The 12,999-nt window shown below is 44.7% G+C and overlaps 1 protein-coding gene across 1 annotated transcript in view; it reads left to right on the top strand.

Moving 5' to 3' along the window:
- The window catches only part of LOC146868564 (ficolin-2-like), a 319,234-nt gene that overhangs the window by 217,803 nt on the left and 88,432 nt on the right, over window positions 1–12,999 (top strand). Inside the window, exon 7 of the mRNA XM_085611295.1 lies at window positions 2,128–2,255. Within this exon, the coding sequence (XP_085467421.1) occupies window positions 2,128–2,255 (128 nt within the window). The remainder of the gene's footprint in view (window positions 1–2,127; window positions 2,256–12,999) is intronic.

The following is a 12,999-nucleotide window of genomic DNA, read 5'->3' on the forward strand; positions in this document are numbered from 1 at the left end:
GCTTTTGGCTGGATTTGAGACTGGTAGACGTACAGGATAAAGATTGGGGTCCTGATTCACAAAGGTAAGCTCACACGTTTGGGTGAGTTTACATTTGTTTGAGATTTCACAAAACTGCATTTTAGTTGTAACTTTACGAGTGCAGAGACTCCGCAGTCAGGGCGGAGGACTCCACATATAAAAAGATGGGACAGGTTTATCTTTTTCTGTGCGAAGTTCTCCGCCCTGACTGCGGAATCTCCGCACTTGTAAACATACTATAAAAATGCACTTTTGTGAATTCCCAAACAAACATAAATGCACACAAACGTATATGTTTACCTTTGTGAATCAGGCGGGAAAATAATTGTATTCAATTATATGCATTGGATATACTTTTACTGTACCAACAACAAGCATTGGGAAAGCTAATAGGTTTGCAAATACAGAAGTGTTTGGCTTTGCCAATGTATTTTAGCCAAGTTACCCAGCAGCGTGGCTGTGCAGCAGGCTAAAAGTAAAGTTTAGAGAGTCATGCGGCTCTTAAATTTCATGTATATTTTAACAAAGAGTGCAGTCTGAAGGTTTGTTGCCAATTAGCACAAACGTGACACAGGAGTTTGTAGAGAGAAATACATCCTGTGTAACTTGGAGGTAAATACTTAAGGCAACATATACAAAACATTCATATTACAGTCGATATAATGCAATTGACAAATAAAGGGAAGAAAGAACAAACATAACTATGTTTCTTAGAAAAGTGCAAAAATTATTTTATTGAGAATCATTTAACAGAGAAGTAAAAATGGAATAACTCAGTCATGCTGATCCATTCATGTCTACAGTCGTACAATCTCATGCACACTAAGCACTTTTAAAAACATTGTCCATGATCATTGAGGTTCGGTTATGGTTTCCGTAGACAAAAAAGTGTGGCACAATTTATATTTGACAGTCGTCTTCTTCGCGCGTTTCGGCACAAGAAAGTGCCTTCGTCAGGAAAAGAGGGCCACAAAGCTTCAACAGTGATATCCGGTTTATGTCCGATGCCCCTTTGCTGAGTCTACTATTGTTGCAGCACTGTATTTTGTGTTGTGTATACCTGGGAACACTAATATGATGATGCTATTGGGATCTTGACGTGTACCTCAAGGATGTCAGTGCAATATATTACAGACAATGTATTCTTTATTTCAAACGTCCATGCTTTGGAGCTCATGATATTGAGCTCAATGTGAGACGACGATTATATTTTCTGTTTACTGCTCGTTGCCGGATGTGGGATTCTGTCATCATACGCCGATAAGCAGTACATCCGGCAACGAGCAGTAAGCAGAAAATATAATCATCGTCTCGCATTGAGCTCAATATCATTGTCAGTAATATATTGCACTCACATCCTTGAGGTACACGTCAAGATCCCAATAGCATCATCAAACTGCAAAGCAAAACAAAAGCAGCGGTTCTGGGGGAGGTAGTTGGGGAACGGGGCAAGCAGTGACGTGGGACGGGATGGGGAAACAGGCAAGCAGAGACAGGGGAGGACAGGAGGAAGCAAAAATAAAGAGGAAAACAAGTACGAAACAGTAATGTAACTGGTGAGCTCGTAAAACACTCCAATACTTTCGGATTGTGTCTGTGTTATGTAAAACTGCAAAGCAAAAACATAATGGGGTAAAACAAAAATGCTATGATGCGGCCAGCGCTAACTGCGTCATAGCGTTTTTTATGTAAACAAAGAAATATTACCTGAATCAACACGAGCAGCGGAGGTACACTAATTACATTTTAATAAATCTGTGCTTGGTCCTTGTGCCACTGACAGAAAAGGAAGTGATGCATGCTTAGCACATTCTAAATAGTAGGCAGAAAATTAGAGTGACAACGCTGCAAACGAAGGGTAAGCAATTAGCCGGTATCAAATCCATTATAGAATACAAGAGCCTCAGAACCGGGAGCGCATGTGCTAGCGCATGCTCACGCAGGCGAGACCTAAAAATGCATTGTTACTAATGCTGTATGCACAAACCTTTGATCTAAAATGTAAAATATGAATAAACAGGATGTGTTTGCATGATTAGAAGAGTACAAATGATATCCTATTTTGACATGTAATTTGTTAAATAAAGACTTTCCTCCTTTTTCCAGGGGCCAAAAACTGCAAGGAGCTGCAGGAAAGAGGAACTATTATGAGCGGTTGGTACACTATCTATCCTGAAGGGTGTAAAGCTTTGACTGTACTCTGTGACATGGACACTGATGGAGGAGGATGGATTGTAAGTATGTGAGAAAAGGACAGAGATGTTAAAGATACTTAGACCCTTATAATGAGTGGCCTCCTCATTGAGATGGGGCAGATAACTGCAATTACCAGTCCCATAGGAATTCTGAGCCCTGCTGCTGGAACACTGCATTTCTCTTTACTTTCACATGGAGGTTTCAGCTGCTGAAAGTCCCAGGCAAAATAAAGAATTACCTGGGAAATTTAACTTGGAATTACTGTTTCCGCCAGTACTTCCTTATTTACTGCTGGATTCTCAGGTTCCAGTTTATATTGGGACAGATTTCCCGCACCCAGTTCCCCAATATCGGTACCTCTGTGTGTGGGGAAATTCCGCACTGTGTTCTGCACTGCTCATAGTCAAGCCTTAAAGTCTGACATCATTTTATACTCCCTGTCCTCATCTAGTGCTGTTGACTGAAGAATACCATTCTGATTACCAGACAATGGGACATCCACACAGAGATTTGCTTTTGGTCTTCATCCATTGTTTCTCTACCACAGTCTAGTTAGAAGTTTTCTTCTTTTTGTGTTGACTTTGATCTCCACTTGGACCTTCACCACAGTCCAACCTAGGAATTTCTCTTGTTAAGTATTACATTGTAGTCTGTATTTGAACATGTTCTTGTTGATAACATTGACCTCTGAGTGTGACTGTTTATTTTGGATTTGTTTTGGATTTGTTCCTTCTTCCTAGGAACTAAAAGGAATACCCGTGGAATTTAAAGGAGATTTGTGACAACGAAGACAGCTGCATCATCATGCCTTTGGAATGATGTAGTGCTCCATGTATTTATTTATTTTTTTATTGAATTTTTCATAAAGAACATACATTACGTTTCAGCAAATGTGACAATTATACAGCTAGGGCATAGGAAAAAAAAACATGTATCATACATAAATGTTCAGTACATGAGGCCAGTAAGCATAGCTCGAAAATAGCAGTGCGGACAGTTGTACAATTACAGAGGAGCTTCCGTGATTCAAAATGAAACAGAAAGAAAAAGCAAACTGACACATTCACTATATGTCTTCACAAATTGTAGCAGCTGTGGAACGTCGGGGGGGGGGGGTACAATTCTATTGAAGGAGGCAGCTATGACCCAGTACAGTCACCGTGAGGGGGGCACAATATGCATTGATAAATATAGTTCTTGGGAAGCAAAATTAGACTCTAGGATAAGTTTGCATTATTGCCGGAGTGCTCCAATAAGTATGTCTGAAGCGGGCCCCAGATGTCACGGGGACAGGAGGATCGTGGGAGCAGTTCAGCATAGGTGCAAAGTTGATCCTACCAAAAAATCATATCTGACAGCCAATCTTTAAATTTAGGCGCCCAACCCCGTCCTCATCTGCAAGCAAGTCTACGCTTAGCTGTGGCGAGGCCAAAGGAGACACATTTACGATGCTTAGCCGGAATTTGTTCAGTATACCCCAGCAGGGCCACAAGGGGGGATCTTAAGATAGGCAACGGGATCATAGCATCCAGAGCTGTAAGGACATGACCAGTAAACTTGAATGTCTGAGCATTCCCAAACTAAGTGCAAGAAGTCAGCTTGTTCCATGCCGCACCTGTCGCATCTATTTGTGTCCCTCAACACAAATTTACGGAGCTTAACCGGGGTATAGTAACTACGGTGTAGAAATTTATAATGAATGATTCGGAGCCGGCTATTGGAGGAAATCTGTTCCGTCTGTCTACAGCAAAACAGCCATTGTGCATCAGTAATGCCTTGATCTAGTTCCAGCGCCCACTTAGTACGCGCCGCGCCGCGCATGGAGGATACTCAACATCACTATATAGAGTATGTTAAAGTGTGGGCACTAAGTGTGATGCAGTGGGTGCCCGTAGTATGTGATGTAGAGGGGCCAGCGTGGCAGGCTCTGAAGGGTATGTAGTATTACTAGCTTGGATGCCATGACGAAGGCGAGCATATAAAAACGTTTCCATGGTGGACGGCGGTGGATCAGGGCACAATTGTAGGAGTTTGCGAAGCTTGTCATTAATATACAGGTCTCCCTAGCAAAGAATGTTCTTTGTACAGGCCATTTTCCTGAAAATGCCTTCTTGCAGTAATGATATATCCGGATGATATATGAGCAATAAGAAAGGGGAATATAAGCAAGATGTGCGCATATGGTCCCGGATACGGGACCAGGCCATGATCGTGCAATCTACGGAGGATGGGCAGCGCGTCCGAGGGGAAGTGCTAGAAAGGAAGACACCATCAAGTGGGATAGGGTCTGCCAGCCAGTGTTCGGTGGCAACAAAGGGAGTATAGCGGGGTGAGTGGAACCAGAAGTGTGCATAGTGTGCCTGAGCGCACAGATAATACAGTTCGAAGTTGGGTATGTCGAACCCTCCATGGGAGTAGGGCCTCATTAAAGTATCCCATTGTATACGTGGGTGCTTGCTGCCCCAGACCAGGCGAATCAATTCCGACTGCATGGAGGCAAATAAATGTCACCCAGGAACGTAAGGAATGTTAAGGAAAAGATATAAGAATTTGGGGAGGATCACCATTTTTATAAGGGATATACATCCAGCCATAGTCAATGGGAGGGCAATCTACCGAGTAATGCAGCTTGTGACGTGTTCCATTGCACACCCATAGTTTGTCCTCATTAACTCATCACGATCCGCCGATACGCGGACACCTAAATATTTGACGTCAGCATCACACTACCTGTTTCAAAGGGAATAACAGAGTTGGTCAATGGGAATATCTGTGACTTGGACCAGTTCATATGGATACCCGAGTGGCCACCAAACTTGACAAATTCCCGCAACAATGGATTAAGATTATGATATGGGTCTTTAACATAGAGGGTAACATCATCCGTGTAGAGCGAGATAAGTATCGGGCGCAGTAAACACCTGAGGCCTGTATGATTATAATGCTGCCTAAGTCTTGCTGCAAGGGCTTCGATGATTAAGGCAAAAAGAAGAGGAGAGAGTGGACATCCCTGGCGTGTGCCTCAGGATAGAGAAATGGAAGAGGTGGTATGTCCGTTAATCAAAACCTTCGCCGTGGGTGAGGTGTACAGGAGCCGGACCCACGAAATAAACCCTACAGGAAGACCCATATTCTGCAGAATGGTGTAAAGGTAGTCCCATTTCACTGAATCAAAGGCCTTAGAGGTATCAAGGAACTCCGCCACTAACTTCAATCGAGGATCAACAGCCTGCAGAATGGAAAACAACGTTCTGAGATTGTGGAATGTGGCTCTCCCTGGAATAAACCCAGACTGGTCTGGGAGCACACGTTTTTCCATAAGCAGACTGAGACAGTTTGCCAACAGTTTAGCCAGTATTTTCGTATCTGTATTTAGAAGAGATAATGGCCTATAAGACTCGCACCGATCGGTGGGTTTGCCCGGTTTCAGTAATGACGTGATAGGCGCCTCTCTCATTGATGTAGGTAAGATCTGCGCCTTTTGGGCCTCTAGGAAAGCCTCCTTAAATATGGTGAGCAGCTGGTCAATATATGTTTTGTAAAATTCAATTGGAAGGCCATCAGAGCCTAGAGCTCTCCCTGACGCTATTTGCATTATAGCTTCTCGCAGCTCATCGTCTTCAAAAGGTGCTGCTAGGAATTCGCGCTGAGAGTCTCCCAGCCAGCCAAGAGTTATATCCTGTAAGTAAGGGGCAAAGTCAGGGGGGGAAGAGTGCTGTGAGCTATATAATTCCTTGTAATATGTAACAAAAACATTAAGTATGTTAAGACTGTCTCTGTGCCTTTCCCCGTCGCCATCCACCAGGTCCAGGACATAACTAGAAAACCTAGGTTTCCTGATCGCTTTCGCCAATGTTCAGCCAGGTCTCTCACCTTCCCCGTATCTGCAGGCGGTGAAATATTTACCTCTAAACTTTACCTCCCTAGATGCAGTGTCAGTGTAGTCAGTGAGTTTATCACGGAGGGTAGCCCGTTGGACACTAGAGCTAGCCGCCCACATATCTGTTTCTAGTTGCTTTATTTCAAGTTCAAGGCCTCGTAATCAATTTCTGATGTCGTGGAGCACTCCGAAACTCTTTGATATGCAGATGCCCCTAACCGTTACTTTGAAAGTACACCCAATTCTTCAACAGAGCCCTTATTTCCAGCAAAAAACGCTGTAATCTCTTCCCCCCAGCTCCTCTTGAAACACAGTGTCTAGTAGTGCCTCAGGGACGAGTCTCCAACAACGCGGGGTGAGAATAGAATTAGGGGGTAGCAATTCAAGGCATACCGGTGCATGGTCAGAATGCGTGCGAGCTAAGTGAGTAGCGCTACGAAGCCAGGGTATCAATCCCCTAGAACAGACCCAATAGTCTAATCTAGACCAAGTGGAGTGCCCCGCCGTATAAAAGGTACCTTCTCTGTTCGTGGGATGGACATATCTCCACACGTCGACAAGTCCATGTTCCTCAAACAGGCCAGATAAGGTATCCAGAGTGTTAGTATAGTGATGAGGAAGGGGATTGGAGCGGTCCATGGAAGGGCAAAGAGCAGTATTGAAATCCCCACCCCATATGACATGCGTGAAGCCTATTTTTAGTATTTACCCCCAGAAGGTGGTGAAATAGTCAGGATCGTCTGTGTTAGGACCGTAACTGCAGGCTAGAGTGACAGATTGTGTAGCTAATGTACCCCAGAGTATACAGCTGCAGCCCGCAGAGTCTCTATATGTACCTCCCACTATAAATGGTGTGTTCTTCTTAACTAGTATAAGCGTGCCACGTGAATAGGTGGAATAGGAAGAGTATACACATGTAGAGGCCCATTTCGTGCCGAAGAAGGGAGGGTGCCTAGGGTCCAAATGTGTCTCCTGGAGGATAGCTATTTGTATATGGTGCCTGTCTAGGTATGCTAATACCTGTCGACGTTTGCGAGGGTCCCGGAGTCCCCTGACATTCCATGTGATTAATTTAATGCAAGGGAGAGCTGTGTGTGTCATCGCTGCCAGTGGAGCAGTGTGGTATATTGAAGCTGCCAATGTCGTAGAAAAGTGTGGCCATTTACATAATGATGGCCCTGCCTAGCTGTAGTTGTCCAATATGTACTAGAACACTAAGAAAGAACCCCACCCCATACCCTCCCCCTATACCAAAACTCTGCAACAAGTAGTCCTCGCAGGAACTCAGTACAACCCATTCCACCCCCACCCACAACGGCACCCCAATCGTGCCGGCATACTGTAACCCACCCAAGAAGACCAACACGGACAGTCAATCCATTGCAACCAGCTGAGACCAAAAAGCAAGAGCATTTTGTAACAGTAAAGAACGTAAAAGAAAAAACTGTGATATTGGGGAGCTCCCATAGGGGGGCGCCAGGAGGGCAGTAATCCCTTCCCGGGACCTAACTCTAACTGCAGCGAAGTCCCTGGGTGTCAACCCATGCCAGGAAAGAGTGGCATTTGGGGGAAGGGTGCTTGGCAAAGTGACAGTTACAACCACTGAACATGTAGCAGGCAATACAAAGATATAATCTGGGTCACAGTCAAATGAAAAAGACTCCTAGGGCACTTATCTGTTCATGAGTCTGCCTAGGAGGGTCGGCGCACCAGAAGTGCCGCTGGTGAGAAGTCCATCCACAGCAAGGCGATGACGCGCCTATTCGTCAATGCCCCATCACACAGGAAGCATGAAGCCTTGAGAGCAAGCACAGAGTATGTCAGGTGGATATCCTGAGCACAATCAACCAGTGGACGGGGAAGGTAAGCTGGAGGTACATTCCCGGAGTGGAGAGTGTCTTGAGATGGTTTTCAGAAAATCATCTACCTGCTGTGGATTTGTACAGAAGACATGCTTGCCATTGTGTGTAATCCGGAGCTGCGCAGGATATAAAAGGACGTATTCTATCTGAGCCTTCCGAAGTTTCTGCGTGACAGAGAGGAATTTCCGGTGCGCCCCCTGCACCGCCAGCGTGAAGTCCGGATAAATGGTGAATGTATTGCCTTCAAATTGCAGCGGCTTTAATTCACGGGCCTTCTGAAGTGCTATGTCGCGGTCTCGATATTTGAGAAGACGCACAATGATAGGTCTCGGGGCCTCTCCTGGCGAGGGTTGTGGGCCCAAGGAGCAGTGTGCACGTTCAACCACCAAGTGATGCGAAAATGAATCTTCACCAAAGGAGCCCTTTAGAAGACATTCAATGTACTCCTACATACGCCCGGTATTTGTGCTCTCAGGAATACCTAGTATGCGGACATTGTTGCGGCGGCTTCTGGCTTCGATATCTGCGTTCTTAGCCGCAATAACCTTCAGAAGTTTATCCATTTGTGCAACTTGAGTCTGCATCCGAGTAGTGACGTCTTCGTTCTCAGATATGCGTCGTTCCGCCTCCTTTAATTGCCCATCATGCTTGTCAACTTTTTGCACCAAAAAGTCTAGGTGATTATTCATAGTGTTCATCTTTCCAGAGAAATCCGATAAGCTATGTTGTACATCTAGGAGTAGCGTCTTGTCATCATCTTTGGAGGACTGCGTGGAATATTGCGTTTGGTCCATAGTTACGTATTCAGCATCAGCAGAGGTGGACCTAGTCGCAGCTTTTTTTGATTCAAAGGTTAAACGTGGTTGAAATCCGTCAGGTTTCCCCATCGCAGTCGTCAGTCTCGCAGGCAACTCTGCAGCGTGTGCAAGCAAGTGTCCAACAATTACAAGCAGGCACCGGCCGTGGGTGTGCAAGGCCGCACAGATAAACTGCAGACTGGTGTGCCTAAGGAGAGTGAGGTAGTGCCCGCCAACTTGGTTTCTCCTCCCAAGCAGAATGTATTGTAAGGGAAGTCCTCCAGGGGGGTTTATCTGGGCCCCGAATTCTGCAGAAGGCAATGGGCTGCTGACTGTAGTGTGGGGCGCGGAGGGGTAGCCAATGAGCGCCTCTCCCAATAGGCAGCAATATGTGCGTCCCTCAGCACCGAGGATATGACCAGCCAGAGATGCGGCAGTGATACGAGTGGCAGCGTTGTCAGTGTTAGGCCGCAATGAGGGCCAGGGCCACGGCGCAATGCGCAGCAATCGGTGCAGTGAGCCTCGAGGGAGTGTAGAAGCAGCGCCGGTAAAGCTCAGGGGTCCAATTCAGCGCATAGGGTGATGAAAATCAGGTGGGCCAGCGGAAGCGTGGTTCCCAGAGGGTGGCGCAGCATGTGTAACTTGCCGACCGAAGAAAATGAGGCCAGGGAGTAGGAAGGCGCCTCCTGGGCCAGTACTCACACATCCACCATGATTTCCGGATCCCAGACAAAGAGCGCGCCTTTCACCAGCGGAGAGCGACCCTCAGCTGCCACGCGCTACTCCGTCCTACCACCAGCAGCAAGTACAACCTCCCAAGCAGTGGAGGCAGCAGCCGCTATGGGAATGAGTCAGCATGGAAGTGCCAGGTGTGGCGTAGGAGCTCCCAGTCGAGTCGGAGATTTGAAGCAAAGAAAAGGCGCGCTGGTGAGTCCGGATCAACGCGGTCCTCGCCATCTCACTGTCGGAGATAGACCCAGGTCTCTGCAGGTAAGGAGAGCAGCAGCAGTATCGGGGGCAATGTCAGCAGGAAAGGAGCAGAAACGAGACGGCAGGGCCGTGACCTAGCCAAACGATGTTGGGGCCCACCACCTCGTTATAAGCCTTGGGCTCAAGTAGTCACAGCGGCCGAGTCAAGGCTCCGGCAGGCACGTCTGTCTCAACCCCTTCAATCCGCACCCCTCCACAGCCGGCGCTAGGAAGCCTCGGAAGTCGCAGTTCTTTGCCCCGAAGGTAGCGGAGTATGCAAGGACCAGTTAGGTAACAGTAGATATTATGCCGCCATGGCAGAAGTGAGGATTAATTATGGATAAGGTCACCAAGCTTCCCGAGCCTCACAGGCCATCTTGGATGTGCACCACCTAGCGCCCCGTGCTCCATTTATTTTATTGCTCTTCTTGTACTGCATAATGCTCTGCAGGACAAGGGGTACATACAGTGGCAAAAGAAATACTCTGGGAAGACCTGGGGGTAGGGGAGATAAATGCAAGGTATGATGAAGAGACTCCCATTCCTCCTTCAGATTTCTATCATGGCGTCTGCCCTGTACCCCCTCTATACATTCCTAAATACTCCCCCACCAATCCCAGCACATATTACACTTTTTGCAAATCCTTAATCTTAGAAAATGTATCATTGAAATAGATACCCGATATGATAGATTGTGTCTGCACCACAAAATCTCTTTGGGCTACCTGGATTTTCTTTCCTGTAATCAGCTTCTAACACAAACCCACACTAATTCAGGGCCTTTGATATCCAGAGAGGGGAAATTGCTAAAGCATTGCTGCCTTGAGAACTACTGTAATGCTTGGGAGGCCATGTTTCATCCTAGGTGATGGGAGGTCTGTAAACTGATAAACATTCACCATCCCAAGAGCTACATGGCAGGAAATTAGTTCTTTATTGTGTCTTGGAAGGTTGGTAAAAAGTCAAAACATTTGTTAACCCAAGAGATGCATCTCTATAATGCATCGAGACATTACCCCAATTACTATAGAAAAAATTATAATCAATACATTTGCCATCTTGAGAGCTACTTACCTGTATTCCCACTGTGTATGGCGATAGGCAATATTTTGTAACATGGTAGGTCTTGAACTAACTAAAGCGTTACCATCCTGAGGGCAGACGAATACCCAGTGCTGAATAATAACATTGACACCTATGGCACTGCTCACTTTGAGGGAGCTGCTTCAAACCCTTTGTGATATTAAAGCAGGACTCATGAAGACTGCATTCATCAGTTTCATTTTAGGGAACATACATGTGCACTATCAAAAGTTGTATGATTCACCTTCTGTGCTGTGATTGCAAAAGTCAGGGATTAGATTGAGTAGTACTAGCCAAGTGAGTACACATCAACCTTTGCGTCATCAGTGATGATGGAAGATATGCGTTAGTTCTATTGTTTTGGGGATGGATTAAGCAGCGGTAAAAATATCTGTAGTTTTGCTTATATTTTTTTGTGTTTTTAGAGGAGAGATAGGGTCAATATTTTGTTTTTCACAGTTCTGTTTCATCCATCATTTTGGGTATGGAGCATTTTTAAAACCTGCATATTTCTGGACTTTCACTCTCACCAGAGTGATGGTCTTTGACATTTTGTTCCTATTGATTTCACATGTGACCCCACTGTTTGGCTGGCTGTGAGTGATACTGAAGGACATTACCGCTGCATACCATCGCCACTCCTATCATTTCTTAAGGCTGAATGTAGATGTATTTGGTCATAACCCTCAGCAAATTTAGTTTAGAAGGACTAATTAAGATTTTTAGACCTAAATTTGAATACTCAAAAATTCAACAGATGCTATAAAACAAACAAAACTATTTCTTTAATTATCATCTAAATAAGTTTCTAAATATGTATGTAAACAGTAACACTCTACAATAATTGTATGATCTTACTTTTCAATAAAGTAATTTGCTTTCCTTTTTTTATATGTAGTGTTATTTTCTTGCACTACAGGATTTTATTCAACCATAAAGCATGAAAATAATCATAGTGCGATTGCATACTTATTTGCATCATACTTTAAGGAGGTGTTGGTTTATCATGTGGGATGTGTTGATTTTAGTGTGAGATGTGTACCTTTCAAGATAGGTTCTTCGTTCACTGAATAAATAGTCCTGTCAGCCATACCTAGTGACCAGCTAGCCTTAGTAACCAGCTATACCTAATAACCGGTGACATGATGGTGAGGGAGAAATGCTCCACTGGCCTGATCATGATGTGACAGATACTGCCTCCAACCAATGGCTGAAGGGAGCTGACCCAAGGCCCGCTCTATCATTGGTCTGACCTCAAAATACTAATTTTCTTAATACTATGAAGGTATATTAGGCTTGCCCTTACTCGAAGTGAGGAATTCTAATACAACTACTCATGGATCTTTGAATCTGACATGGCTGACTTCCCTTAGTCTGACGTTAGTGAATGGCAGAAAGGAAGGATATAGTCCATGCAACTACAAATTGCAGAGAGTGGTCTAACATTTGACTTTGAATATGTCTTGAATATTTATGAGCTCTATGATCAGATCAAATCATTATCAAGGTAGTAGTAACCCAACTCTCTAAAACTGAGTCTTCAAATGATTGCTTCTAATTTATCTGAAATGGGCAGTTTTGATGTATTTGAGTCACTGTTCAAGACTCATCAAGGCTTCAGTGTATAATCTGGCTCATTTAAATGCATCTCCAATTTGGTTTTCAATTACCACCACTGATGACCATTTGATCAAGGAAACTGCTAGATTCAAAAGGATACCTCTGATTGAACACTTCAGAAAAAGCTCCTTTACGGCCAATTATCAGAAACAATGTAAATCAATAAAGGCCAAAATGAAATAAGTAAACTAACCACTACAAGGTGACAGGGGTATTACAAATTAGTTTTAGAAAGGGCATCTGCAAGAAAAAAAAGATCATCTGTGGTTAAAATGACAAAAGGCTGCTCGTAAGAGAAAAATGCAGTATACACACCTATCAAATGAAGGCTGCAAAGGTAGCTCTTAAAATCTGGTATCTTGAGGTCCAAGTAGCATTATCTAGGAAATCCACTTTATATAGTTGAGGAGTTAGACTTCGTCCCAGGCACCCAGCCAGCTTGAGAGATACACTACCCTTGTGTCAAAAGTGAACCTAAACTTGGTGCACATAAATATAGGATAAGACACCACAAAGAAGCAACATCAAAGATCACAGATACAAATGTTACTGTGTCCCAGGCTTCACATCA

This window comes from Triturus cristatus, chromosome 1_2 (genome assembly GCF_964204655.1).
Source record: "Triturus cristatus chromosome 1_2, aTriCri1.1, whole genome shotgun sequence".
Taxonomy (NCBI): domain Eukaryota; kingdom Metazoa; phylum Chordata; class Amphibia; order Caudata; family Salamandridae; genus Triturus; species Triturus cristatus.